Source organism: Oryx dammah, unplaced genomic scaffold (genome assembly GCF_014754425.2).
Source record: "Oryx dammah isolate SB20612 unplaced genomic scaffold, SCBI_Odam_1.1 HiC_scaffold_5, whole genome shotgun sequence".
In the NCBI taxonomy this organism is placed as follows: Eukaryota; Metazoa; Chordata; class Mammalia; order Artiodactyla; family Bovidae; genus Oryx; species Oryx dammah.
Window position 1 is genome coordinate 66,865,612 of NW_024070189.1, and position 23,185 is coordinate 66,888,796.

The window sequence follows — 23,185 nt, forward strand, 5'->3', positions numbered from 1 at the left end:
ACTGGTGCAAACGTGCGGAAAGTTCTAGAACCACGCTGCCCAGACTTAAGTCCTTTTAAGGAGAGGGGCGTCTCTCCGGGGCTCGGGGTCCTCAGCTGTAACACTTGGGGGGGGGGCACCATGGCTTGGAAGGAGGACTGGGGACCCGCGCTTAAGCTCTGCTTATCAGGAATCGGCACTTCCATCCAGGGTGCCCCCACATTCCAAGCCGAGGCCAAGGTCCGTGGAAACCCGCGCATCCCAGATCGCGCACCTACTACGCGCCGGCTCGCGCCCCGCCCCGGCCCCGCCCCCCGACCCCGCCCAGGCGCCCCCCGCCCGCCCCGGCGCTTCAGCCAATGAGCGCGTGGCCCCGCATCCGGGGATCCCGGCGCGGCCGCCGCCTCCCGCGCACACACGGCCATGGCGGAGGTGAGTGAGCGGGCCGGGGGAGCCGGCCCCCGCCCCGGCCCGCGCCCCTGCCTCCTGGCCGGGCCGCGTGGGGCCCCCGGGCGCCGAGGCCCCGGGCCGGGGCTCGGAGCCGGGCCGCAGTACGGCTCCCGTCGGAGCCCGAGGGGCGCGGGACTCCACCGGCAGTCGCCCCCGGCCCCGGTCCCCCCCTCCCGGGTGCCACATCGCGGGCGGCAGTGCGCATGTGCGGCGCGGGGGTCGGGGGCGCGGGGTGGAGCGGGGGTGGCGGGGGCGGGGAGGGGGCGCGCGCCCGCAGTTTCCCGCCCCCCCGCCCCCGGCGCCCGCCCCGCGTCTGCCAACTTCGCGGACCGCGCTTTCCCACCGGACCCTGCCTCACCGGACCCCCGCCCGGTGACCCCACCAGCGGCGCTGAAGCCCCTCCCCGCGGCGCTCTCCCTGCAGAGTCGTGCCCCATCCGGCCCACAGCCCCTTGACCCTATCCACCCCCGATTCCGCGGCTCTCGCAGTGCAGAGTCGTGCCCCCTCCGGCCCCCTGACCCTACCCAGCCCCCACCCCCCGGCGCTGACCTCGCGGAATCTTGCTCCCTCTAACCCTACCCACTCCCCACCCCCCGGCGCTGGTCCCGCGGAGTCGCGCTCCTGCCGGATCCCGGGACCCCGGGCAGGACTCGAGCTCCCACCTGGGGCCAGCCCGGCCCGGAGGGCTGCTTTTTCCCGCGGCTTGAAGTTGCTTCGCGGAGCCTTCTCTCTCTGTCCGCAAAGCGGGCCCAAGACCCCGAATCCTTGGGGCAGGACCGATGTTGGAGTTCAGAGTGTTTCGGATTTGAGGATCTGTGGGATTCTGGGCTGTGATGCTTGAGCAAACTTAGCTGGGATTGTCGAGATCCAGACACCCGGTAGCTTCGTGGCGGGTCGAACCAGGGATGAAAAACTTTCACTTTGAGGGCTTTTTGGAATGTTGGATAAAGCAGTGCGAACCTGCTCTCACCTTTTAGGGCTCTAGGGAGAATGAAATGAATAACGCATCTGCTAGGGACTCAGCAGACGTGACTCTTAGTGCAGACGGTCAGTGTGGGGACTCTAGGCAGGTCCCTGGACTCAGCAAGTGATTCTCACGCAGTGGGTGAGGCTGCCCAGGCCCTGAGAGGAGCAGACACCCGCCCGGGTCCTGGGCTGCTCGGCCTGATCGGGGAGCCACGTTGGGCTGTATGTCTTGGCGCTGAGTGGGTGAGTGTTGTGGAGGTGGAACTGGCCATTCTCTCCCACTAGTGACTTTCGCAGGGGCAGCAAGAGGCCCTGCGTTTGTGCCAAAGAGGGTGTGTGCACACCAGTGCAAGGCCAGACCTCCCCAGCCCATTCCTGTCTTATATGCTGGTGGCTGGACGCAAAGGGCCCTTCCAGAGTAGTTCTCTTTCCTTAGAGGGCATTTGGGGAGACAAGCCTCCTAGGCAGTGGCTGTACTTGTGGGATGGAGGTAGAAGCCAGGTCTCCTGACAGCCCAGCAGGGGCGTGGCTATCCATGTATGTGTTTGCCTCAGGGGCCAGCAGTCTTGGCCAGGCAGGTAGCTCTGTGTGACAGGTGGTTGGGACAAATTCCCCAACCAACTTGCCCTGAGTGGTGCCTGGTTTGGCTGTTGACTCTGCCCTGTCAGGGCTGCCAGGTGTCCAGTTTGGGGTGAATTGGAGCTGGTTTCTTAAAAAGAAAGCCAACTCAGTGGGAGGCCCTGAGGGCCTGGTAGTGAGGGACAGCAGGTATGCAAATGTCAGTGGTGGTGAGCACGGCTGGCCTTTGCCTGGGAGGCTGCCCCTGTCTCTGGAGCCTTTCACGCTGCGCTGCCTTGGGCCAGTCTCTGAGCTGGGATCCCATAAGATCTTGGCTCCATGCTTGCACAGAGAGGCTGATCCTTGTGCAGTTCTTGTCTTGAGCCAATACAAATAGTGATTCCTGACCAAGCAGTGAGTGCTGATTTTTCTCATCACCAAGGTAGCCATCAGCACCCTGAGAAAAGGTGGGGTGCTTCTTACTGTTTCGCTTGTGGATCGCAACTTAATCTTTAAAAAGCTGAGTCCACTGTCTGTATCTTGTGCTTAAGAGACAGCTTTTTGTTGTCCTTAGGGTAAAGTGCATCTTTTCCCTGTGATCCTCAGCCCAGTGGCCTTGTTCTCTGGGCCCCCTGCACCTTCTCCCCGCCGACCCCGGTTCCTGTCTCCCTGTGGCATCTGCACCCGTGGGGGCCTCGCTGTGCAGTGGAGTCTGCTGCCCTGCTGGCCGCTGTGGAGACAGCCACGCAGCCTCCTTCACCCCTGGCGCGGGGCCCCACCCTGTTTTCTCCCCTCAGTACCCCGCACATCTGCTGTTGGCCAGTGTCCCCAGCTGGGTGGGTGGCTTGCCGAGACTGGCGGGCAGAACCTGTTTGCTGATTGCTGCGCCCCAGCCCAGAGCAGGTGCTGCATGGGCTGTCAGTCAGCAGAGAGGTGCTGGGCGGCCCAGTGGACCACGTACCTGCCAGGGGCCGGGGGTTTTGGTTAACTGCTGCTGTGTGATGAGCCACCTCTGCAGTCAGCTTCTCAAAGCAGCCAGTGCTGCTTAACCACCTGTCCCAGCCTGGAGGTCTGGCTGGTCCCGCCCGTGGTTGCGGCTGGTTGGTGGCTGGGCTGAGCCGCCCGCATGTGGCTGCAACACTAGCGTGGCCTGGCCTCGTGGCTTGTGCTCCCTCATAGCATGGCAGCTGGTGGAAGTTACCCTGCCTTTCACAGCCTAGACTTGGGGGTCACGTGGATCCCTCCCACCAGAGTCCCAGGCCTGGCCATTGCACAGGGAGGGGGTGTAGGACCCCTGTCTGGAAGGAAGGCATGTGGGTGTCCCATGCTTGGAGGAAGAGCCTGTGGGTGGGGTGCCTGGTTCGCCAAGTGGAGGATGGACCCCAATGTCTCTGTGGATGAGCTGGACCCAGACACTGCTCTGACCGTCCCAGCTGTGCCTCTGTCCTGTCTGAGCCCCTACCTTGTCTGAGCCTCCACCGAAGGCAGGGTAGGGCCCCTCCTCCCTCTTGACTGAGCCCCCTCCTTCCCATCTGGGCCCCAGGCCAAGGCAGGGTAAGGCAGCTCCCCACCCTGGGCTTGTTCTTCGTCCCCACAGTGCTGTCTTTCCTTTTTTCTAACCCTGATTCTCCTCCCTTTTGTTCTTCTTTATAAAAATTTTTAACTCGGAATGCCCTTAGCCAGCTCCTCATCTGTTTCCTTCTCCCACCTTTGCAAAATGGGGGCCATGGGCTCCAGAGTGGTCTGAATGGGGCAGGGGGAGGGTAAGGTGGACAGGATGCGGGGAACCCACTGCTGTGCATGGGCCTGGCTTGAAAGTCGGTGATGGGGCAACCGTGATGCTCTCAGAGCTGCCTGAGGTGAGCTTGGGGATCTAGGCCTGGGGGGAGGCTGAGCAGACCCGGCCTTCCCCCTGTCCTCTGGCCCTTGTTCCCCCTGCTGCTGTCCTGGCTCCCCTGCCAGCGCCCCAGGGCAGACCCCAAGGTGGAGGGGGTGCTGGGCTGAGCCCTTCTCCGACTGTCTGCTGCTGTCCTCATGCTTGGGCCTTGCCCAGAAGGAACATCTCTGGGCTGGCACCTGCAGGTGGCCTGTGGCCTGCAGGCTGCTGGCCCCTTCCTGGAGAGGGGCGAGGGTGCTACTCCGATGCTGTGTCCAGGCTGCTCCCTTGCTCCCTGTGTAGTTACCTCCTGTCCCAGGTTAAGGGGCTAACCTTCTTAAAGTGGCCTGTGTGTGGGGACTCCCTCTTAGAACTCGGGATGCTCCTGGCAGAGCACTTGGGGTGCCCCTGGGCACCTCCTTCTCTTAGAACTTGGGGTACTCCCACTGAACACTTGGGGTGCCATGTATACTTCCGCATAGAACTTGGTGTGCTCCTGAGAGAGCACTTGGGGTATTCCCCCTGTACACGTCCTCTTAGAACTTGGGGTGCTCTCGGCCAAGCTCTTGGGGCTCCCCTACACTTCCTCCCAAAGAACTGGGCCGGTCTCCTGGAACGCTTCAGACTTTTCCTCACCTTGGTGTTTCTAGGACCCGGGCTTGCTCTGCCTCCTGGCTCTCTGTGGCTTTACTGGCCATTTGTGTACTTTTGTTCACGCTCCCAAGAAGAGTGGCAGCTCTGTTAAGCGTTCCTGAGTTCCAGAGCTGGAGTTCCAAGGCAGCACTTGTAGTTGTACCATTTACATGCTGTGTGAGCTTTACTGAGTGACTTGACCTTTCAGAGTTTTAAGTCCCATATTTCTTTAATGAAGAAAATGATTACACAATTTCTTGACTCAGGAAATCAGTATGGAAATTCTTACTAAACTTTTGCCTAAAATTTGAAGTTTAGTTTATTAACTATTCTAATCTTTCTTTGTAAACAGCTTTACCGAGGTATATGTAGTTCATTTACTTTACAGTTCACTTATTTTAATGTGTCCAATTCAGTGGTTCTTCGTGTAGTCAGAGTTGTACAGGCATCACCAGTCAATTTTAGAACATTTTCCCCAGCCCAGAAAAAACTGTGTACTCCTTAGTCTTTTCTTCTCCCCCCCAGCCCCAGACAACCAGGAACCCACTCCCTGAGTCTGTGGATCGGCCTGTTCTGGACGTTTCCCGTCAGTGGAGTCACACTCTGTGTGTCCTTCTGTGTCTGCTTCTCTCCCTGAGCATCGTGTTCTCAGAGTCCATCCACGTAGTAATGAGTGTCAGGGCTTCTCTCCTTTTTGGGGCTGAGTGATGTTCCACCTGATGTCTCTTTGGGTTCTTTCCTCCTTTGGCTATTGTGAGTCAGACTGCTGAGAATGCTTGTGAACAGGTCTCAATGTGGATGAAGATTTCCGCTTCTCTTGGATGTTGTCAGGGAGGAGAGGCTTGACTTTTCCCTCTGCCCCCCCTGGGTCCCGGCTGGGGCCCCATGGTTCAGGCTGACAAGGGCAGGTTCACAAGAGAGAAACAAGCAGCTTGTTAGGCAGGTGGTGTGTGTCACGTGGGAGAACCCTGTGAGGAGTCCCCTGGAGGTTGTGGACAGCAGGGTGGTCAGTGCAGAGGGAAGGCCTTGACCTTCAGAGGCAGTGCCTCCTGGGTAGAGGGGTGAAGGGCTGGTCGGTAGGCTGTGTGTGCTCCGCCCCGGCGCTTTCCCACTGGCTTCCACGCTTGACACTCTGCGCCAGGGCGGAGTGTGGGGGTCCCCCAACCCCTGGTGTGCTCCTTGTGCTGTCCACTGCAGGTCCCCTCCCAAGGGGCCACGTCCCCACTCTTGGTGTCATGTATCCTGATCTCAGTGTGCTCACTGCCCTCCTGACATCGAGCCTTGTTTCCATGTACCGATTGGCTGTGTGTGCAGCTCTTTGGAGACTTTGCCTGTTTAAAAATCTGGTTTCCTTTTTCTCGATGATCTGTAAGAATTCTGTACGTATTCTAGATGCAAGTCCAGTTTTAGAGCTGCATGATTTGCACATACCTTTTACTGGTCTGTGGGTCACCTTTGCACTTTCATGATGCTGCTGTTTAAAGCACAGAGAGTTTTAATTTTGATGAAATACAGTTTATCTGTTTTTTCTTTTGTTGCTTATGTTTTTTGTGTCTTACCTAAGAAACTGTTGCCTGGTGAGAAAGACTCATTGCCTTGGTTTTTCTAAGAGTTTGATAGTGTTAGCTCTTATATTCAAGGTCTTTGATCCATTTTGAGTGAGTTTTTGTGTGGTGTGGGAGAGGAGTTGAACTTTATTATTCTGTGTGTGGATAGCCAGGCATCCCAGCACAATTTGTTGAAAAACTGTTTATTACATGTTGAATTTTTCTGTCACCCTTTAAAAAATTTGCTTGCCTGTAATATGTGGTTTACTTCTGAATCCTCAGTTTGTTAATTTGGTCTGAATATCCCGCCTTATGTCAACACCACACTGTATCCATTACTGTAGCTTTGCAGTACTTTTGAGGTCAGGAAACATTCTTTCCCCTCAGGATTGTTCTGGCTTTTCAGGGTCCCTGAGTTTTCTTGTGGTTTTGGGGACAGTTTCTGTGTGGAAGCTAGGTGGGGTTCTCATAGGCCTGTCATTGAACCTCTAGATGAGCTGAGGACATCGACATCCTGGCAGTTGTAAGCCTTGAGTGAGGAATACAGTGTTTTTCCAGGTTATGTAGATATTTGGTTTCTTTCAACATTCTTTGCACTTTTCAGAGTATTAGTTTTGAACTTCTTGTGCTCCTTTTATCTCTAAGTATTTTATTCTTTCTGGTGCTGTTGTAAATGGAACTGTCTTCCTTGTTTTCCTTTTAGATTGTTTGTTGCTACTGCATAGGAGTAAAGTTTCTGTGGCTTGTCTTATGTCCTGCAGCCTTGCTGAACTCATTGACTGGTTCCAGTTTCTTCAGTGGATTCTTTTCATATCTTCTGTGTCCCAGGTCATGACGTGGTTTTGCAACTTGGATTCCTTTCCTTTCACTTTCCTGCCTTCTGGAACCTCCAGGACGGCATTGTGTAGGCAGTGCCCTGGTCTCGGGGAGGCAGCAGTCGCTGGGGTTGGGTGGAAGTTCCCTCGCAGACCTCGTGTATTCGGCATTTCCTCATGAAAGGGTGTTGGCCTCGGTCAGGTGCTGTGTCCGTGCGTCTGCTGAGATGAGGCCATGGGTGTGTGTCTGGTCTGTGCTGTGGTCAGTTGTCGCGTGGGGTGTCACCTGTGTGTTGCGTCTTGTGCTGAGCCACTCCTTGTCACTGTGTAGTGTTCTCTGCATGTTGCTGAATTCAATTTGCTCGTGTTTTGTTGGGGGAATACTGTGGTTCTGTTTATAAAAGTTATCGGTCTAGTTTTCTTGTTCTTAATAAGCTTTTGAACATCATGATAATGGTAGCTGTTGTACTTTTTTTATGTAGTTCTAAAAATTTGAGGTATAATTTATGTTCTTCATAATATCCCCAACTAAAGTATTGAATTCGGTGGTTTTTAGTATGTTCACAAAGTTTTGAAACCTTCACCCTTACCTAGAACATTCCATCACCCCAATAGAAGCCCATCCCCATCAACAGTTACTCCCTCCCCAGCCTCTGACCACCAGGAACCCACCCTGTGTCTGTGGATCGGACTGTTCTGGACGTTTGTCATTAGTGGAATCACATCCTGTGTGTCCTTCTGTGTCTCCTTCTCTCCCTGAGCATCTTGTTCTCAGGATCTGTCCACGTGGTAGCACGTGTCAGGGTTTCTCTCCTTTTCATCATCGGATGGACCATGTCTTCTTTATTCATTCACCTGTTGATGGGCATTAGGGTTTTTACACCTTTGGGCTGTTGTGAGTCACACTTCTGTGAGCACCTGTGTATACCTTCTAGTGTGGACATATGTTTTGGCTCTTTGGGGTGTGTACCTAGGAGTAGAGTTGATTGCTGGGTCACTTGGTAACTGTTCATGTTTGGAGGAATTTCCGGATTTCTCCGTGGTGACCATGACGTTTCGAAGGCTGGGCCCTTTTCGTGGCTGTGGCGTCAGCACCTGGCTGCAGGTGTTGGCGGGGCTGTATGTGGGCCTGGCTCAGCTGACACTGTGTCCTGGCCGTGGTCAGCTGCTGGTGGCTGGCTGATCCCGGCCCCTCGTGGTGCCCACAGGTGCTATGCACACCTGGAGGAGGGTCCAAACTTGGCGGTGGCAGCCCTATGCCCTCTGAGCATCTCTGCCTGGGCACTTGGACTCCACCCGTGACTGAAAGTCTGGCCCACTGTGCCCCCACCCCCCGCCAGTAGAGCTCGCTCCTGTGGCCCTGATATACCCTGGGGGTCAGCTCTGACCATGGCCAGGCCATCTGGCTGCCCGCGGGCCCTAACCCTGCTCCTCTCCTCCACAGGCCTCCTCACTGGAGAGGCAGAGCCCTGGTGCGGCCTCCTGCCTGCCTCAAAGTCTGTGCCCTGGGGAGCCCAACTTGCAGACCACAGCAGGTACCTTCCTCCCCACCCCTCCCTGGGTTGCCAGGGCCTCAGTGGGGGTAAGGGCAAGCCAGCAGGTGGTCAGGACCTCCCTCTTGGCCAGGTCTGCCCCGAGGCTGGGGGTGGGCGCTGCAGGAGGGAGGGTGCTGGTTGGGTACTGTCTGGGGGCCCTGTGCCTCCCCACACTGGCCACTGGCCCCTCCTGTCTGGCTTCTGGAGGCTCCACCCCTCCTGTTACTCTTGGGATCCACATGGAGACCTTCACTATTCCCTGGTGGGGTTGAGTGAGACCTGGCTGTGTCCTTTCTTGTTTCTTTACAAGTCACTGTACTGAGGAGCAGCATGGAGATACAGCAGTGAGCACATCCTGGGTCTTTGGGGAAGGCTCCAGATCTGGTCAAGTCCCCCAGCTACTGGGCTGGGACCAGAAGAGGGTGGGGCATTTGTTGGGTGGCTGCGTGGACATACACGTACGTGCATACACCCACGCAGCCCCAGGGCCCCCGGGCTTCTCTGCCCCATGGTCTCAGCCGTAGCGCGAAGTTTGGGACAGGTGCAGAGCTCACCGGGCTGCTGTCTGCCACAGTGGTGTCCATGGGCTCTGCGGACCATCAGTTCCACCTGGCGGAGATCCTGTCGCAGAACTACGGCGTCCGGGAGGAACACGAGGGTGCAGCGCAGGGCCCAGAGAAGCCGGAGGAGGAGCTGGAGAAGGACTTTGTCTCCCAGGTACCCAGCAACGCCAGCAGGGCATCAGTGGCCTCGCAGCTGCTCCATGTGTCCGCTCAGTCTCCGAGCCCACCTGGCTCTGTCAGCAGAGGCCCGGCTGCACCAGCCGGTCCTGCCTTCGTAGGGCGCTGGGCTCCAGATCAGCCAGCCTGGAGAGTGAGCCCACTGTTCTCCAGCTTTTTGACTCCAGATCCCCCTTTTGTGTTCTTAACAATTATCGATGATCTCAAGGAGTTTTGTTTATGTAGGTGATGCAGTTAACCCATTGTAAGTAGAAATAACACATTTTTGAGGAAATATAACTTTTCCAAGCCAAAAAAAAAAAAAAAAGGGAAAAGAATGAAATAGTTTTACATTTCTGTAAATCTCTGTGAAATGCTGTCCTTAGGCAGATGTCAATCTGTTGTGGTCTGTCTCTTAGGTTGGAGAGTGAGTCTTGCCTCTTACAGATCTGTTCATGGAAAAGGCAGGAGTATTTATCAGTCTGTTGACATAGTTGTGGATGCTCTCTGATGCTGCAGCAGAGTGTGGCAGGTGGCAGGCTCATGGGTTGGACCCCGTGGCCATATCCGATGAACTCTGTCCTTGTTTTAGGGTCCACTGGTCTTGACCTTGGAGTGGTCCTGACCCCAGGGTGGCCCTGACCCTGGCAGCCCTGACCCCAGAGTGGCCCTGACTCATGTGTGATCTCATCACCTTCTGTGTGGATGAGATGCTGGCTGGGTGCTGGTTCCATGATGTGTAAGTCCTGTGCGTGTGCACAGAGTCCGCTGTGTAAAATCTAGAGAGCACATGTCTGTCAGTCCCACAGAATGGGATGCTTTAAACCGCAGGTTTATTTTTGTGCTGTTTGGGGCCTGGAAGCCCCAGACCAAGGCTGGCCTGGCATGTCCACAGGGTGCTGCTCAGCTGCAGATACGGCTTCTTGTGCAGCCTCTCCAGGGTGAGAGCAAGCTCTCTGATCTCTTCTTGTGAGAACACTGGCCTCCTGGGTCAGGGCCCTGTCCTGTAGCCTTAATTAATTAATTTTTGGCTGTGTTGGGTCTTTGTTGCTGTGCACGGGCTTTCTCTAGTTGCAGCAAGCGGGGGCTACTCTCTAGTTGAGGTGTGTGGACTTCTTCAGTCATAATGGGGCTTCATCATGTCAGCTTGGAGGTGGGGCACATAGACCTCAGTTTGTTAAATGTCAACACTGACCTCACCAAATGTCTTTCAAGTACTGGGACCAAAGAGTAGTCATTGGACATTTATTTATTTTTGTTTCTATGTTTTTTTTAAAATTTTTTTTCACTTAAAAAAATTATTTTGGACATTTATTTAGCTTGGTGCCATGTATCACTTAGTACTAATTTGGTCTTAAAACCAAAATGTGTCTTCCGTTCAAAAAGGAGAGAACAGTTTTAAAGAGTTCAGCTTGAATTCAGAACTTCTCAAAAGTAACCGAAAAAAAAGGTCAGCTATTCTTTAGCTGAATACCTTATCTAATTTCCTTCAGGGGAGCTCCCTGGTGGTCGGGTGGTCAGGACTGTGTGTTCTCACTGGAACACAGGGTTCAGTCCCTGATTGGGGAAGTGAGATTTGCAAGGTACATGGTACAGCCAAAAACATCTTTTTCTTCAGATACAATTTTCATTTACTGATTAAGGAAAAGAAAGAATGTATAATAATATCCAAAGCAAAAGCCGAAACGCCTGCCTTTTATATTCCCTTTCCAGCCTTACAGTGGGCATTGGGGTTTATTATTTTCATGCTTTCTGATCCAAGTTTTCCAAAATTGGGATATTCTGCTCGAAAGCGTTTATGCCAAGGTTTACTCTGGCGACAAGAAGTCAGTGGTTTCTCTCAAAGGAGCTGCCCCCTTGGTCTGGCTGGAGTGAACCACTGGGACTGGTCGTGGGGCTGATGAGCTCAAGGGCAGGGGGGCAGAGCCCCGAGTGCAGTGCCCCTGACATAGCCCTGCCCCCACAGAGCAGTGACATGCCCCTTGACGAGCTATTGGCCTTGTACGGCTATGAGACCTCGGAGCCCATCTCGGAGCGGGAGAGCGAGGGCAGCGATACCGCAGCCCACTTGCCCGACATGACCCTAGACAAGGTGAGGGGAGGCTTCTGGGCTGGGCAGGAGGGCCCTGGACACGTAGGGGTGTGGTCAGGAAGTGCGAGCTGCCCACCCAGGGTCTGTGTGGCCAAGGGGAGGGCCCTGGGAGGGAGAGACACCGGGTCTCGAGCAGGTCTTGGTGGGGTCAGAGGCGAAGGGTTCTGACTGTCCTAGGTCTCAGGCAGAGGCACATCCCCTCCCTGGCTGGCAGCCCCTGGGGATTGGGGAGAGCAGTCCCTCGGGGGTCCCAGGTCCTCCTACAGGGAGGCTCATCCACACTGGCACCACCACACTATTGTCATTAGTGTTATTTGAGATCATAAAAACAAAGTACAAAAATGTTCTTTACTTTCTTGTTAAAAGGACCAAATAGCGAAGGATTTGCTTTCAGGGGAAGAAGAGGAAGAAACACAGTCCTCGGCCGATGACCTCACCCCATCTGTGACCTCTCACGAGGCTTCTGACCTTTTCCCTAGTCAGAGTGGATGTAGGTGACCCCTGCTTCTGCCCCTGAGCTGCTGGGGGCTCAGACCTCGGGGTCCCTGGGGTTCGTGCTCTTCCTGGAGCCCCTCTGGGCACCATCCCTGTGCAGAGGTTGGCGACCTGGGTTTATGCGAGGGGGGAGCGTGTTGGTTCTTGTGGCTGAATGTCTGTTAAGTCCAGGGGATCTTGGGCTGTGACCTGGCCGGTGGTGCACTGCAGCAGGAGGTGTTGAGTTTCCTGCCCCCAGTGGGTTTACAACTGCAACAGAGACCCTTGTGGACCCTGTTTCTGTGCCCTCTCGCCTCATCCCCTGGCTGGGGCCTGGGTCCACCGCCTCTCAGGAGGGGCACACTTGGGGGACAGGTGGCTGGAGAGCGGGGTGGTGGCCCGGGGTCTGCCAGGGTCTGTTGGCAGAGGGCACATGCCTCACTGCTCCTCTTTTTCCAAAGCCTGCTTCCTGGCTGACGCGGACAAGGAGCCTGGCTCCTCCAGCTCATCAGACGCTGAGGAGGACCCGCTTCCCGCCAACAAGTGTAAGAAGGTGAGCAGCTCTGACTCTGGATTGGACTTGAGCATGAGTGCTGTGGCTCCGGTCCTGTCCGGGGGCTCCCCCACTGCCTCCACCCCACCACAGGACTGGCTATGCCGGACACATTGTTGCTCACATACTTGCACACTCTTAGGCTTGGCCTCAGAGCAGACAGGCAGATTCAGCCAGTCCTGGCTCTGGGCAGCGGCCTGCACCCCAATCAGCACCACTGTCCACCCTGACCCTCCTGGGCCTTTGCATTCGCAGGAAATCATGGTTGGGCCTCAGTTCCAAGCTGACCTCAGCAACCTGCACTCGAACCGGCATGGTGAGAAGAGTAAGTGGGCCTGGGAGCTGGGGGGCAGGGAGCAGGAGAAATGCCACCCAGTCCTCCGGGAAAGAATTTGGTGTCCGGCCAGAGCCGGTTCCCAGGTCCTCTGAGCAAGCCTGAGAGTCCTGGCCCAGCTCAGGTGCCCACCTAGGGCAGTCGGCCTGCAGGGCGCTCTGGGAGGTAGCTGCCCCTCCCTGCTGGCTGGCCGTGGGCCCTGAAGTTACCCCGAGCCCCCGCCCAGGGCTGCTGCACTTGTTCTCTTGGGTGTGTGGGCTCTCCTCATGTTGCCCACAGGTCAGTTCCTCATCTCATCTGGGGCTCTTCCCGCACACCCGCCAGAGACCTGTGCTTTTCTGCTCTGCCTTGTTCCTGAGGGCACTCGCCATCTGACTTGATGTCTGTGTGCCGACCCCCCCTGGAATGTGGAGCTGGGCCTCCATTCTTTGAGGGAGAAGTCATTGCTTCTGTGTGCGGGTGCTGAGGTCCGGGCATGAAGGCGGGCGCCTGTTGACTGGGGTCTGTTTTCCTGTGCCCTAGAGCTCCTGCATGCCCTGGGCTGGCACTCTGAGCTCAGAGCCTTTTTTGAGATGATTTGGGAGCTGGGATTGGGGGATGGGATAGACGAGGGAGTCGGGGACCCTTGGTAAAGATGGGAATGCCTCCCAGGGCCCGAATTTGGATGTGGGCTGGTGGGGTGTGCTTGTTCCTCATAGGCAGTTTGGGTGAAGGATGGGAGACAGGAGACTGCAGCTGAGCCGGGTCCCAGGGTGTGCTGGCACATAGCATCTCCCCAGAGGAGGCCGCGAGCTGAGCCTGTGCTCTTGCGCAGGTCTGCCCTTGATCCCTAGGCTGGGAGCTGGCCTCTCCCTGCAGGGACCCCTCCACACAGTGTGTGCACTGTGGGCTCTGCGGCATCAGGTCCCCTGGGTGCACGCCTTTGTTGACTCCTCCTCTAGCCAGGTGGTTTGTGGTGTGGCCGTCTTGGTGGACACTCATGCTCATTCCTGGGTCATCGTCCGTGGGCATCGTGGGCCCTGCCAGCTGTGCAGGAGTTCAGTTGCTCTGCGTCCTCCTCAGCCTGGTGGTCTGTCTTGGTGGGTGTGGAGAGGGCCCTGCTGTGGCTTTAAGTGCTTTTCCTCCCACTCGGTGTCTCCTGTAGGTGCCTGCCCAGGCCTTTCCCCTTTGAATGGAGTGCCTCCCTCTCCTGCTTTTGCACTGTCCTGGGTGTGTCCGTGGCTGGCTGTGTGCACTGCAGGCGTGTTCCCCCATCAGTGGGGTCTGATTTCAGTGATGTCTAGCTTGTCTTTATTTTAGCCACAATTCACTTCTGTGCTAAGGAGTCTGCAGAACCCCTTCTACATTGGCGTCTGTGATCTAACTTAATTTTAATGTGTGGGTTGGAGGTATGGGTCAGGGTTGACTGTGCTCCCCCACCCCCGGCAAGTCCTGCACATGGACATGTCCATCGTTCCTCCACTGAATTACAGGGGTGACTGTTTCAGAGATCAGTGTCTGCAAGGTCCCTCTGCTTTGGGGGTTTCTCTTGTTTTCTTTTTTCTGACTCAGGATCCTGACCACTTTGTTTTAATTGTTGCAGCTCTGAAGTAAGTCTGAGATACTGTGAAACCTCCAACATTGTAACTTTTGTCTGACCACTCTGTCTTAATTGTTGCAGCTCTGAAGTAAGTCTGAGATGCTCTGAAACCTCCAATTTTGTAACTTGTTTGTGCCTGCACAGAAGTTTTCAGATTAGCTTGTCCTTTGGCCTAGAAGTGCCTGCTGGGATTGATTAGGGTTGCATTGGCTCTTAAGGTTAATTTGGGGAGGAGCAACATGTTAACGGTATTGACACTTCGAGTTTGTGAGTGTGGCTGACCTCTCTGTTTAGGTATTCTTTAATTTCATCAGTTTCAGAGTTTTAAGGGTAGCAGTCTTGTGATTCTTGCTGGCAGAAATGCAGTTTGGATTCTTTTAGCTTAACCTTGTACACAGCGACTTGGCTAAATTCGCTTACTAATTTTAATGCCTTGTAGATTCTTTTGCATTTTTAAATGTAACCAGTCATATCATTTGTGTATGGTAACCTCTTTTCTTTGTGATCTTTGTACGTTTTCTTTTTCTTGCCTCACTTCACTGACTCCAGAACATAAGTAAAAAGAAGTGGTGACTGAGGACATCTGTGTCTTGTTCCCAGACTCGGGGAGGTGTTCTGTCATTCCCCACTTGGTGTAGCCATAGAATTACATTTATTAGGTTTCTTTCTGATTTTAGTAGCAGGCAATTTTTGTTGTGATTTTGTTAGATACTTTTTCTGCCTCTCACATCTGTGGTTATTATTATTATTATTTTTTATTCTGTCGATGTAGTGAATTGGTAGATTTTCGGACATTAAACCAGCCTTGGATTCTGGAGTAAACTGTACCAAATCACGAAATACTGTCTTTTATGATAATGATACATGTGTGTACAGTCGATCCTTTTTATTTGTGGATTCTGTGTTTGTGCATTTACCTCGTGGCTAAAGTCAACGTGTGGGCCCAGAATGAACACCTGTAGTGCTTTCAGGGTCATTTTTGGGTATGCACGTGTGCAGAGGATAGAAACATCGAGTTGTCTGGAGCACATGTTCCCGGGAAGGTAGACCCAGGGAAGCTTCCTTCTCTGTTCAGCTCTCAGCTGTCATCAGAAGCCTCATTCGTGTCCACTGAACCCTGTGGTTTTTTGTTTTGCTGTTTAAAGGGGCCCCAAGTGTGGTGCTGGCTGCCCTCTGGGATCTTGAGCACATGAGGGCTGAGGCGTGTCTGTCAGAGAAAATGCGTGTGAGGTGAGCTTTGTCCAGGTATGAGCTCTTGCTGTGAACTCGGTGTTAGTGAGCCCACAACATTTATGAAATGAGGTGTCTTTAAACAGAAGCTCACGTGAACAGCTTGAGCTGTGTGCATGAGCTGAGCCTGTGCTTTGACCAGAGGTGTGCAAGACCCTGACAACTGCGGGACCCTGACCTGTCCTCCCTGGAGCCTTGGTCTGTGCTCCCTACACTGTGCTGGCCACCACCGAGCACTGCTGCCCCTGAGATGGGCTGGTGCGTGTCGTCAGTCCCTTCCTTATACAGGGTTTTGCATGCATGTCCGTGGAGACACTGGCTTGTCATTTCTGTTCATTTTGTCCTCGTGGGGCTCTGGTTTCAGGGTCACGTGTCTTTGGGAAATGGTTGGGAAGTGCCTTTTTCTAGTGCCTGGAGGAATCTGTGTAAGATAGTTTCTGCTGCTGCTTTAGATGTTGGAAGGGTTCTGTGGTGATGCTCTGTGGGCTCGGGGTTCAGTTTAGATTTTTTTGTCTGTGGAAGAGTCTGAATGATTAATTCAGTTTATTTAATTTGTATCAAGTTGATAAGTTATATTTCTGAGAAGTTTACCGCTTTCACCTAAATTGTTCACTTTTCAGCAGAAAGTTCATAATATTCTCTTATTCTTTTCTTAATGTGTATAGGACCTGTAGTAATGTCTCTTTTTTGGGTTCTGATACTGGTAATTTGCATTTTTTGTTTTGTATTCTCTCTTGATCAGACTTTTTGGAGTTTATATTAATTTTATTGCCCTTCACAAGGGACAGCTAACTTTTGGTTTGTTGATGTCTCTCTGTCATCTGATTTCTGTGTAGCTGACTTTATTTCCATCTTTACCTCCTTCCTTCTCTTTAGCTTCGTCCTGTTCTCTAGTTTCCCTTGTGGTACCTTCTCTCTGACTCTGGTTGTTTAGAAGCATGAACGCTGTGGATTCTCTGGTTCCCCTCCTGTTGCTCATGTTGAGCTGGAGTTCTCTGAGGCCCAAGGCCCTGCTCTGTTTTCCGTCCTTTGGGGTCAAGGGGCTGGGCTCTGTGGCCGGTGTTGTGAATGTTCCTGTGGTGTCTGTCTGTCTGGTATTCGCACAGTACATTCCTTTCTGCCTTCTTATGCACAAAGTGTAGTTCTGTAAATGGAGTGTATTGGGATCTGATTTTTGTCTGTTTGCATGTTGAGTCCAGTCCTTACGTCCTGCAGCCCCTGCAAGTAGGGGGTCATGTCTGCCATCGTGCTGTGTGTTTTCTGCCTCTTCCGTCTATTCTTCGTTCGTTTATTTTGTCCTGTCTTTGATTCATCAGGTAATTTATTCTGTTGTTTTGTCCTCTTTGGACTCTGGTCTTAATGTCTGTCTGTTTCACTTTTCCAGTGGTTACCCTGGTTCGCTCTGCATGGATGTGCCCCTGTTCCCCTTTACTTCAGGGACCTCAGACACTGTGACTCGTCCCACCTCTTCCCCAGCCTCGCTCGCACCAGCAGGTCGCAGCTGTGAGCATCCCTGCCCACGGTGCCCACATGCTGTGATCCATCCCTCCATTCTCCGTGGCGGGGAGGTGGAGAACTTTCTCTTCAGTGCTCCTTGTGCTGTTCTGCTGTGGATGAATTCTGCAAAGTATTAATTTCACTTTCATTTTTGAAGACTATTTTCCTGGGTGCAGAAGTCTAGGTTTTTAGGCTTTATCCTTTCAACACTTGACCAGCTTTACTCCACTGTCTTTTTGTGTCTGTTTCCATTGCGGTTGTTTACTTCCCTTCTGCCTTCTCCTGTTTCTTGGGGTTCAGACTGTGGCATGCCCTGAGCTCCTGGCTCTGTGGGTCAGAGTTGCCGTGGGCTTCCTGCCGTCCTCTTTCCAGAGCTGCCCAGGGCCTTGTCCTTGTTATCTGTGACTCAGTTACACATGTCTCAGGTGCTTGTCCCTCTCTCTTTCTTCTCAAACTGTGTTCTCTTAAAGCTTCGGTTTGATATATTTCAACAGGTTTCTTTGTGATGTCACTGATCATGTCATCTGCTGCTGTTGAAGCTGCCTGGTGATTCATAACACACACTGTGTTTTCCAGCCCTCAGATGCTTGTGTGATTCTTCTGAATGGATTTCAGTTCTCTGCTGAAATTTCGCAGCTTTCTATTTGTTTTGTTCTTTTCTGCTGTCATCTTACCTCATGGATCATGGTTATTTTGAAATCCTGTGTGTCAGCTCTGATGTCTCACTGTCCGTGGACTTATGTGTGGTTGCATGGTTCCTCTCACCCTGCTGTGACAGATCAACACACAGGCATGGTGGCAGGTGTCACTTTTTCTCTGGAGCGGCCTGCTCTCCCCTCTGGCTGACCACCCACCCAAGTCCAGCCTGGGACCTCGGGTTGACTTTGGAGGTGGAGAGAAGTGGCTGCAGGTCCCTGGGCATCAACCGTGGAGTTGCTGGCCCCCCACAGGAGAGAGTCCAGCCTGGAGTGGGTTCCGTGTTCAGCCCCTGTGCTGGGTGTTGGGCTTGTGTGTGTTGTTTAGTTTTCGGTCCCAGTGGTTCTTCCCTGGATAGCTGAGAGGTGCTGGCACTGGGGTCTCCCTCTGCCTCTTCTCCACTATGTGCTTTGCACACCCAGGGGCTGCCCACTGGATGCAGACTGCAGCCTGAGGGGAAGTCTGGCTGGTGTGTGGTGCTGACTTGAGGGCTGTGGCGGCTGGGCGGCTCTGGGTTGACTGAGGATCTCACCCAGGTCTCACTGTACTTGAGCGTTGCTCCCTTGGTCCCGCCTTTCCCCTCCCTGAGCTCGCTCTGCAGCTGCCTTCTCAAAGGCTAGGGTCAGAAGTCCCCGTTCCAGCCCTGAGTTAGTTGCTACCTCCTCCGGGAAGCTGGCCCTGATTTCTGGCCACTCGGTCCCCACTGGCCTCTCCCTGCTCCCGCCTTGGTGCCCAGAGCCGGCCCTGAGGGGCACAGAGGTGGAGGCCCAGCCCAGGCCACCAGTCAGGCCCTTGTCCTCTGGAGGGGCAAAGTTGGCCTGCCCTGCTGGGCTTCCTGGGAAGTGGTCAGTGGAGGTGACTTGCGTGCCCACACGTGACCTTGCCCCTTCTGCACAGTCTATGAGAATGAAGACCAGCTGCTCTGGGACCCCAACATCCTTCCCGAGAGGGAGGTGGAGGAGTTCCTGTACCGGGCAGTGAAGCGGAGGTGGCACGAGATGGCCGGGTCTCAGCTTCCGGAGGGAGAGGCTGTGAAGGACAGCGAGCAGGTGGGCTGCCTGTGGGGCGGAGGGACTGCCAGGCCAGAGGGGCGGGAGCCAACATGGTCCTGTGCTTGGGACAAATTCATTTGGAAACTGCTAGTGACAGGAAATGGTAGAGTGGACGCCCCCACCCCATCCATCTTCCCGTCCCTGTCGCAGTGTGGACCACCCCCAGCCCCCCGAGGTGAGCAGGCAGAGGTCTCAGTAGCTGCCACCCCCCTACCCCCCCAGGCACTGTATGAGTTGGTGAAGTGCAATTTCAATGCGGAGGAGGCCCTGCGGAGGCTGCGGTTCAACGTGAAGGTGATCCGAGGTGAGCGCTGGTCTGCCTGGGGGCCCCCTAACCCCTGCTCCGCTGCTGACTGCCCCACACCCCTGCAGACGGGTTGTGCGCCTGGAGTGAGGAGGAGCGCCGCAACTTCGAGCATGGCTTCCGCGTGCATGGCAAGAACTTCCACCTGATCCAGGCCAACAAGGTGAGTCCTGCCTGCTGCCTATGGCTCCCAGCCAGGGAGCTCCACCTGCAGCAGGAGGTCAGGACGAACACCCCCAAGCTCCTGGCGGCTCTAGCTTCCTTCTGCCTGCTCCCCCGGAAAGGCTCCAGTCTGGGGACAGATCCGTGCTCACTGCCGATTCCCCAACTCCAACCCTACCCGCACTCCCCGTCAACTCCCTTGCCTGGGGACTAAGGGTTTCCACTTTCACTCTACCCAAGGACAAGGTTCTGCCATGGCACCCACGGGGTGGGGCCAGAGTGGCTGCCAGGTCCCAGGTCCACGTGCGCTTCCCCACACCTGTGTCCTTCTCCTCCCCAAGCCCATGTTCCTCTCATCCAGATCTGGGCCACTGCTGGTCTCCCCATGTCCTGCTCAGGTGCTGCCTGCCTGTGGCTCCCTGACCTATGGCACGACCCCGGCCTTCCCCACACACAGCCCCAGACATCTGCCTGGCTGGGTGCCTGTGGCTTGTCTGGGGTCCTGACTGTCCCTCTTGTTCTCATGTGACTCCTCCTCCAGCCCGTCAGCCCTGACCAGTTACCTTGTTCCCCTAGGGCTGGCAGGCCTGGTCCTCCCACCCACCATGGGATGCTCACGGCTGGGGATTTAGTGTCTTCCCCCACAGGGTTGGAGTAGGTGTGGGGCCCATGTGGGGTTGTTGTGGGCAGGGATGGGCCCAAGACTAGGCCCAGCATGCCCGGGTCCACTGGTCTTCCCATGGGGGCTGCTGCTGCTCCTGAAGCCCCCACTGTGGGCCCACTCCCACCCCACCTCCCCGAAACGCCCCCCGCCCCCAGCTCTTCTCCCTGAGCCCTTGGCTTAGGGTTCATAGTCTTCTTCCCACACGAGTCTCTAGTCAGCCATGATGCTGGCCTCCAGGAAGCCAGTCAGTCTTGCTTCTAGGGTTGGGGCGTGTCCTGTACCCCTCATCCCACCCTCCTGGGCATGGGTGTCAGGTCCCATGTTCTGGGCGCAGTAGTGGGTTCTCCCATCAGCAGCTGGGCCACCATCTGTGGCATCTGCTCTGGGATCTGCTCCTCCCTGCTGTCTGGGCAGTGGGGGAGGTAGGGCCGGGCTGAGTTGACTGGCACTCCCTGCAGGTGCGCACGCGGTCAGTGGGCGAGTGCGTGGAATACTATTATCTGTGGAAGAAGTCCGAGCGCTATGACTACTTCTCTCAGCAGACACGGCTAGGCCGCCGGAAGTACGGCCCATCAGGAAACACGTGCGTGCCAGGTGCCCATGGGTGCTGGGAGGGCACTGGGCCTGAGGCAGCCACAGCCTTCACCCCCTCTCCCCGCAGGGATGCCGACCAGGACCTGGAGGGCAGTGACCCTGATGGCCCTGGCCGCCCCCGCTCATCGCCACCCCTGCCCCTGCCTGCTGCTGCCCACGGCCCAGGCCCTGAGCATGACCGCTTGGCTCAGATGCACGTGGGTGAGTAGGGGGCAGGCCCTGTCCTCGGGGCCCCTCCTCCCTGGTCTCCAACCTGGGCAAGTGGACACTGAAGAGCAGGGGTCTGGGGCCCTTGTCGTTCCACTCATATGGTCTCATAAGGCATCTCACACACGAGGCACCCTTGGGGTCTGGCTCCGCATGTGGGGGGAGCCCCATGTGGTCTGTGGCCCTGGGTGGGAGCCCAGGGGGGTGTTGTGCCCCCTCTGGCATCCAGGCCCAGAGCAGGACGAGGCCCAGATGGTCAGTGCAGTTGTGAAGGGACCACAGGGGATAAGGACCCTGGTCTCTGGGTCTGCAGGGTTTCCGTTGTCCTGGCTCCAGAGTGCGGTCGGGTCCCTGGTGTGCCTGGTGAGGCGTCTGCATTCCCCTCACCTTCTCTGAACCTGCTGTGTCCTAGCCCACCCTGAAGAACAGGGTCATGTCCTTCCCACAAGTCAGGCCCCTCGTGTCCTCGTGTGTCTCACACGTTTGTGTGAATGTTCTGTGAGGAGGGCCCTTGGCTTTGCTGGGCCCAGCAGGCTGGAGCCCACACAGGTTACCGCCTGAGGTGATCACGACCTCTGGGCCGGCGGACTATGGCTGCGTTGCCCTTGACCTGATGGGGCTGGGCGTGGGTACCGTGGGGGCCTGGCCGCAGCTGCGTTCTCCCCCCTTAGAGCCCCTGAGCATGGGCAGCAGCATGTCCCGGAGTCTTGGCGAGCCTGGGGAGGCCCTGGACGCACCCCCATCCTCGGAGCCAGGGCCTCGTTCGTTCCCGCCACTGGACGAGCCCTCAGCGCTGCCGTTGCCTCGGCGGCCCCCAGCCCTGGCTGAGCCGGCCTTCTTCCCGCCCGCCACGGCCGCCCCAGAGCCTGGTGCCAGCCCAAGGCTGGCTGTGGACTTGACCCTGCCTGAGGAGCTGCCGCTCGTCTCCAGCCACGAGGACACAGATGGAGAGCCTGAGGAGACCGTGGGCCCTCCGCAAGTGGCCTTATCGGTGGCTGAGTTTGGACTCATCGGCATCGGGGATGTGAACCCCTTCCTGGCCTCCCACCCTGCATGCCCGGCCCCTGGGCTGCACTCGGAGCCCTTGTCACAGTGAGTGCGGTCCCCCAGACCCCCCATCTGCTGTGCCCCCACCTCAGGCCACGCTGAGGCTGGTGGGAGGGCTGCCCCAGGGCCCAAGGGAGGCGTGGCCCCCGAGCAGGCTGTTGGTTTCTTTAGCTTTATTCTCTACTTTAAATTTGGCTTATTTATCTTTCTGACTAGGTAATACATTCGTACGGTTCAAAATCCAAAAAGGTACACACGGGGCCAGTGCCAGGCTGCTCCTGGCCCTGCGAGCCGCCAGCCCTCCCCGGGCGCCAGGCCTTGCTGCCTTGGGAGGGGCTGTCGGCAGTGGGGGTGGGTCTCCGGGAGGTAGGGTGGGCCCGGTGCTTGGGGGCTGCACTGATGTCTCCCATCTCTCCTGCTCTCCCCTGCAGCTGCAATGTGATGACCTGTTGATCCCTGGCCACAGGTGGGCGTGTAGCTGGACTGGACTTGGGGCCACTGCGAGGCCTGCCTGTCAGTCTTCCTGACCCCTCCTTTTTTTGCGGGCCTTGAGTGGCGTCTCTTCTGCTCAGAACTCTTCGAGGACCAGGGTGAGCAGGGCCCTCCCATGCCACACACCACGTGACCCAGGCTCCACGCCCACCCTGGGATCCATCAGGCGGCCGGGCCTGGAGGGCCGGCCTGTCCAGCAACAGAGACCCCGCCAGGGACAGGGGAGACAGGCCGGATGCCGCACCACCAGCAGCCTCCGCCGGGCACCCTCAGCACTCTGCTCACTCGTCTCTTGCGCCCGGCTGGACTATGGGCCGCCCCGGCCCAGGCTTGGGGCAGCTGCTACTCGGTGCCAAACCCCGTGGGGCGCAGAGCCATATACCTCGATGCTGGCCCTGCCCTGCTGTCCGCCCGCTCTCCACTTCAGGAAAAGCTGCACTTTACGCACCCCACCCCCACCCCCTGGGTCCTTGGCTGCCTTGGGTGTGGGTCTGAGGACATGGGACTCACACCCCTCGGCACCGAGGCCCTTTCCGAGCTGCACCGGTGGCCTGGCTCCAGCCCATTTCCCTGATTGAGGAGGTTGTGTTTTTGTTGAGGTCCCGGCGGGACCGCTGGGGTCCTGGACCTTCTCCTCTCCAGCCGCCTTGTTTTATTTATGTTTCTGTTTACAAATGGGAGTGGGGTCCTCTGGGGGCAGGGCAGCGCTCCCACCCCGTGTCACCAGGGGGGCTTTGGCTCGAGCCATCCACAGGGCTGGACTCGACCTTCCCTTGCCCCACCAAGGACCACACTGTGAAGTGACACTGCCTTGACCCCCTTGCTGTTTTATTTATTAAACTTGGTTTGAAGCCCTGTGGGTTCCTTGTGGTGGATCAGGCAGGTGGGTGGCAGGAGGTGCCAGTCATTTGGTGGACCCCATACTGGTCTGGCTCCAGGGACCTGGGGGCCTAGGGATTGTGGGGAGCAAGCTCTGTGTCTCGATGATGGTGCAAGGGAGGCCGTCAGGTAAGTGGAGGCAATTCTGAGCTGGCACCTGGTGGGGATGGACCTGCCCATGGGAGTGGGTGAGAGGTGGGGGTGCTGGGCAGCAGATGGGCTGGGAGACTGCAGATGGATGGGCTGGGCAG

The 23,185-nt window shown here is 56.1% G+C and overlaps 1 protein-coding gene across 3 annotated transcripts; it reads left to right on the plus strand.

The window, feature by feature from the left end:
- The first annotated feature begins 364 nt into the window (after positions 1–364).
- MIER2 (MIER family member 2) lies at positions 365–22,914 on the plus strand. Of its 3 annotated transcripts, none has more exons than XM_040240299.1 (14): positions 365–411; positions 8,269–8,359; positions 8,934–9,076; positions 11,045–11,170; positions 11,537–11,660; positions 12,106–12,197; positions 12,453–12,522; positions 18,431–18,582; positions 18,808–18,889; positions 18,958–19,052; positions 20,174–20,510; positions 21,188–21,608; positions 21,780–21,812; positions 21,995–22,914. In XM_040240299.1, exons 1-13 carry the CDS (start codon positions 403–405, stop codon positions 21,781–21,783), a joined length of 1,746 nt encoding a protein of 581 aa, XP_040096233.1. In that variant the 5' UTR covers positions 365–402; the 3' UTR covers positions 21,784–21,812; positions 21,995–22,914. The 3 variants fall into 3 exon arrangements, with proteins under 3 accessions (XP_040096233.1, XP_040096234.1, XP_040096232.1); XM_040240300.1 differs by lacking the exon at positions 21,780–21,812 and having other exon boundaries at positions 20,174–20,298; positions 20,377–20,510; XM_040240298.1 differs by lacking the exon at positions 21,780–21,812.
- The last annotated feature ends 271 nt before the right edge of the window (positions 22,915–23,185 follow it).

Excerpts from the sequence above, each read along its gene's own strand:
- MIER2 (XM_040240298.1), top strand. Across the intron at positions 11,661-12,105 it reads TTTCCCTAGTCAGAGTGGAT|CCTGCTTCCTGGCTGACGCG; the intron begins GTAGGTGACCCC and ends CTTTTTCCAAAG. Across the intron at positions 21,609-21,994 it reads CACTCGGAGCCCTTGTCACA|CTGCAATGTGATGACCTGTT; the intron begins GTGAGTGCGGTC and ends TCTCCCCTGCAG.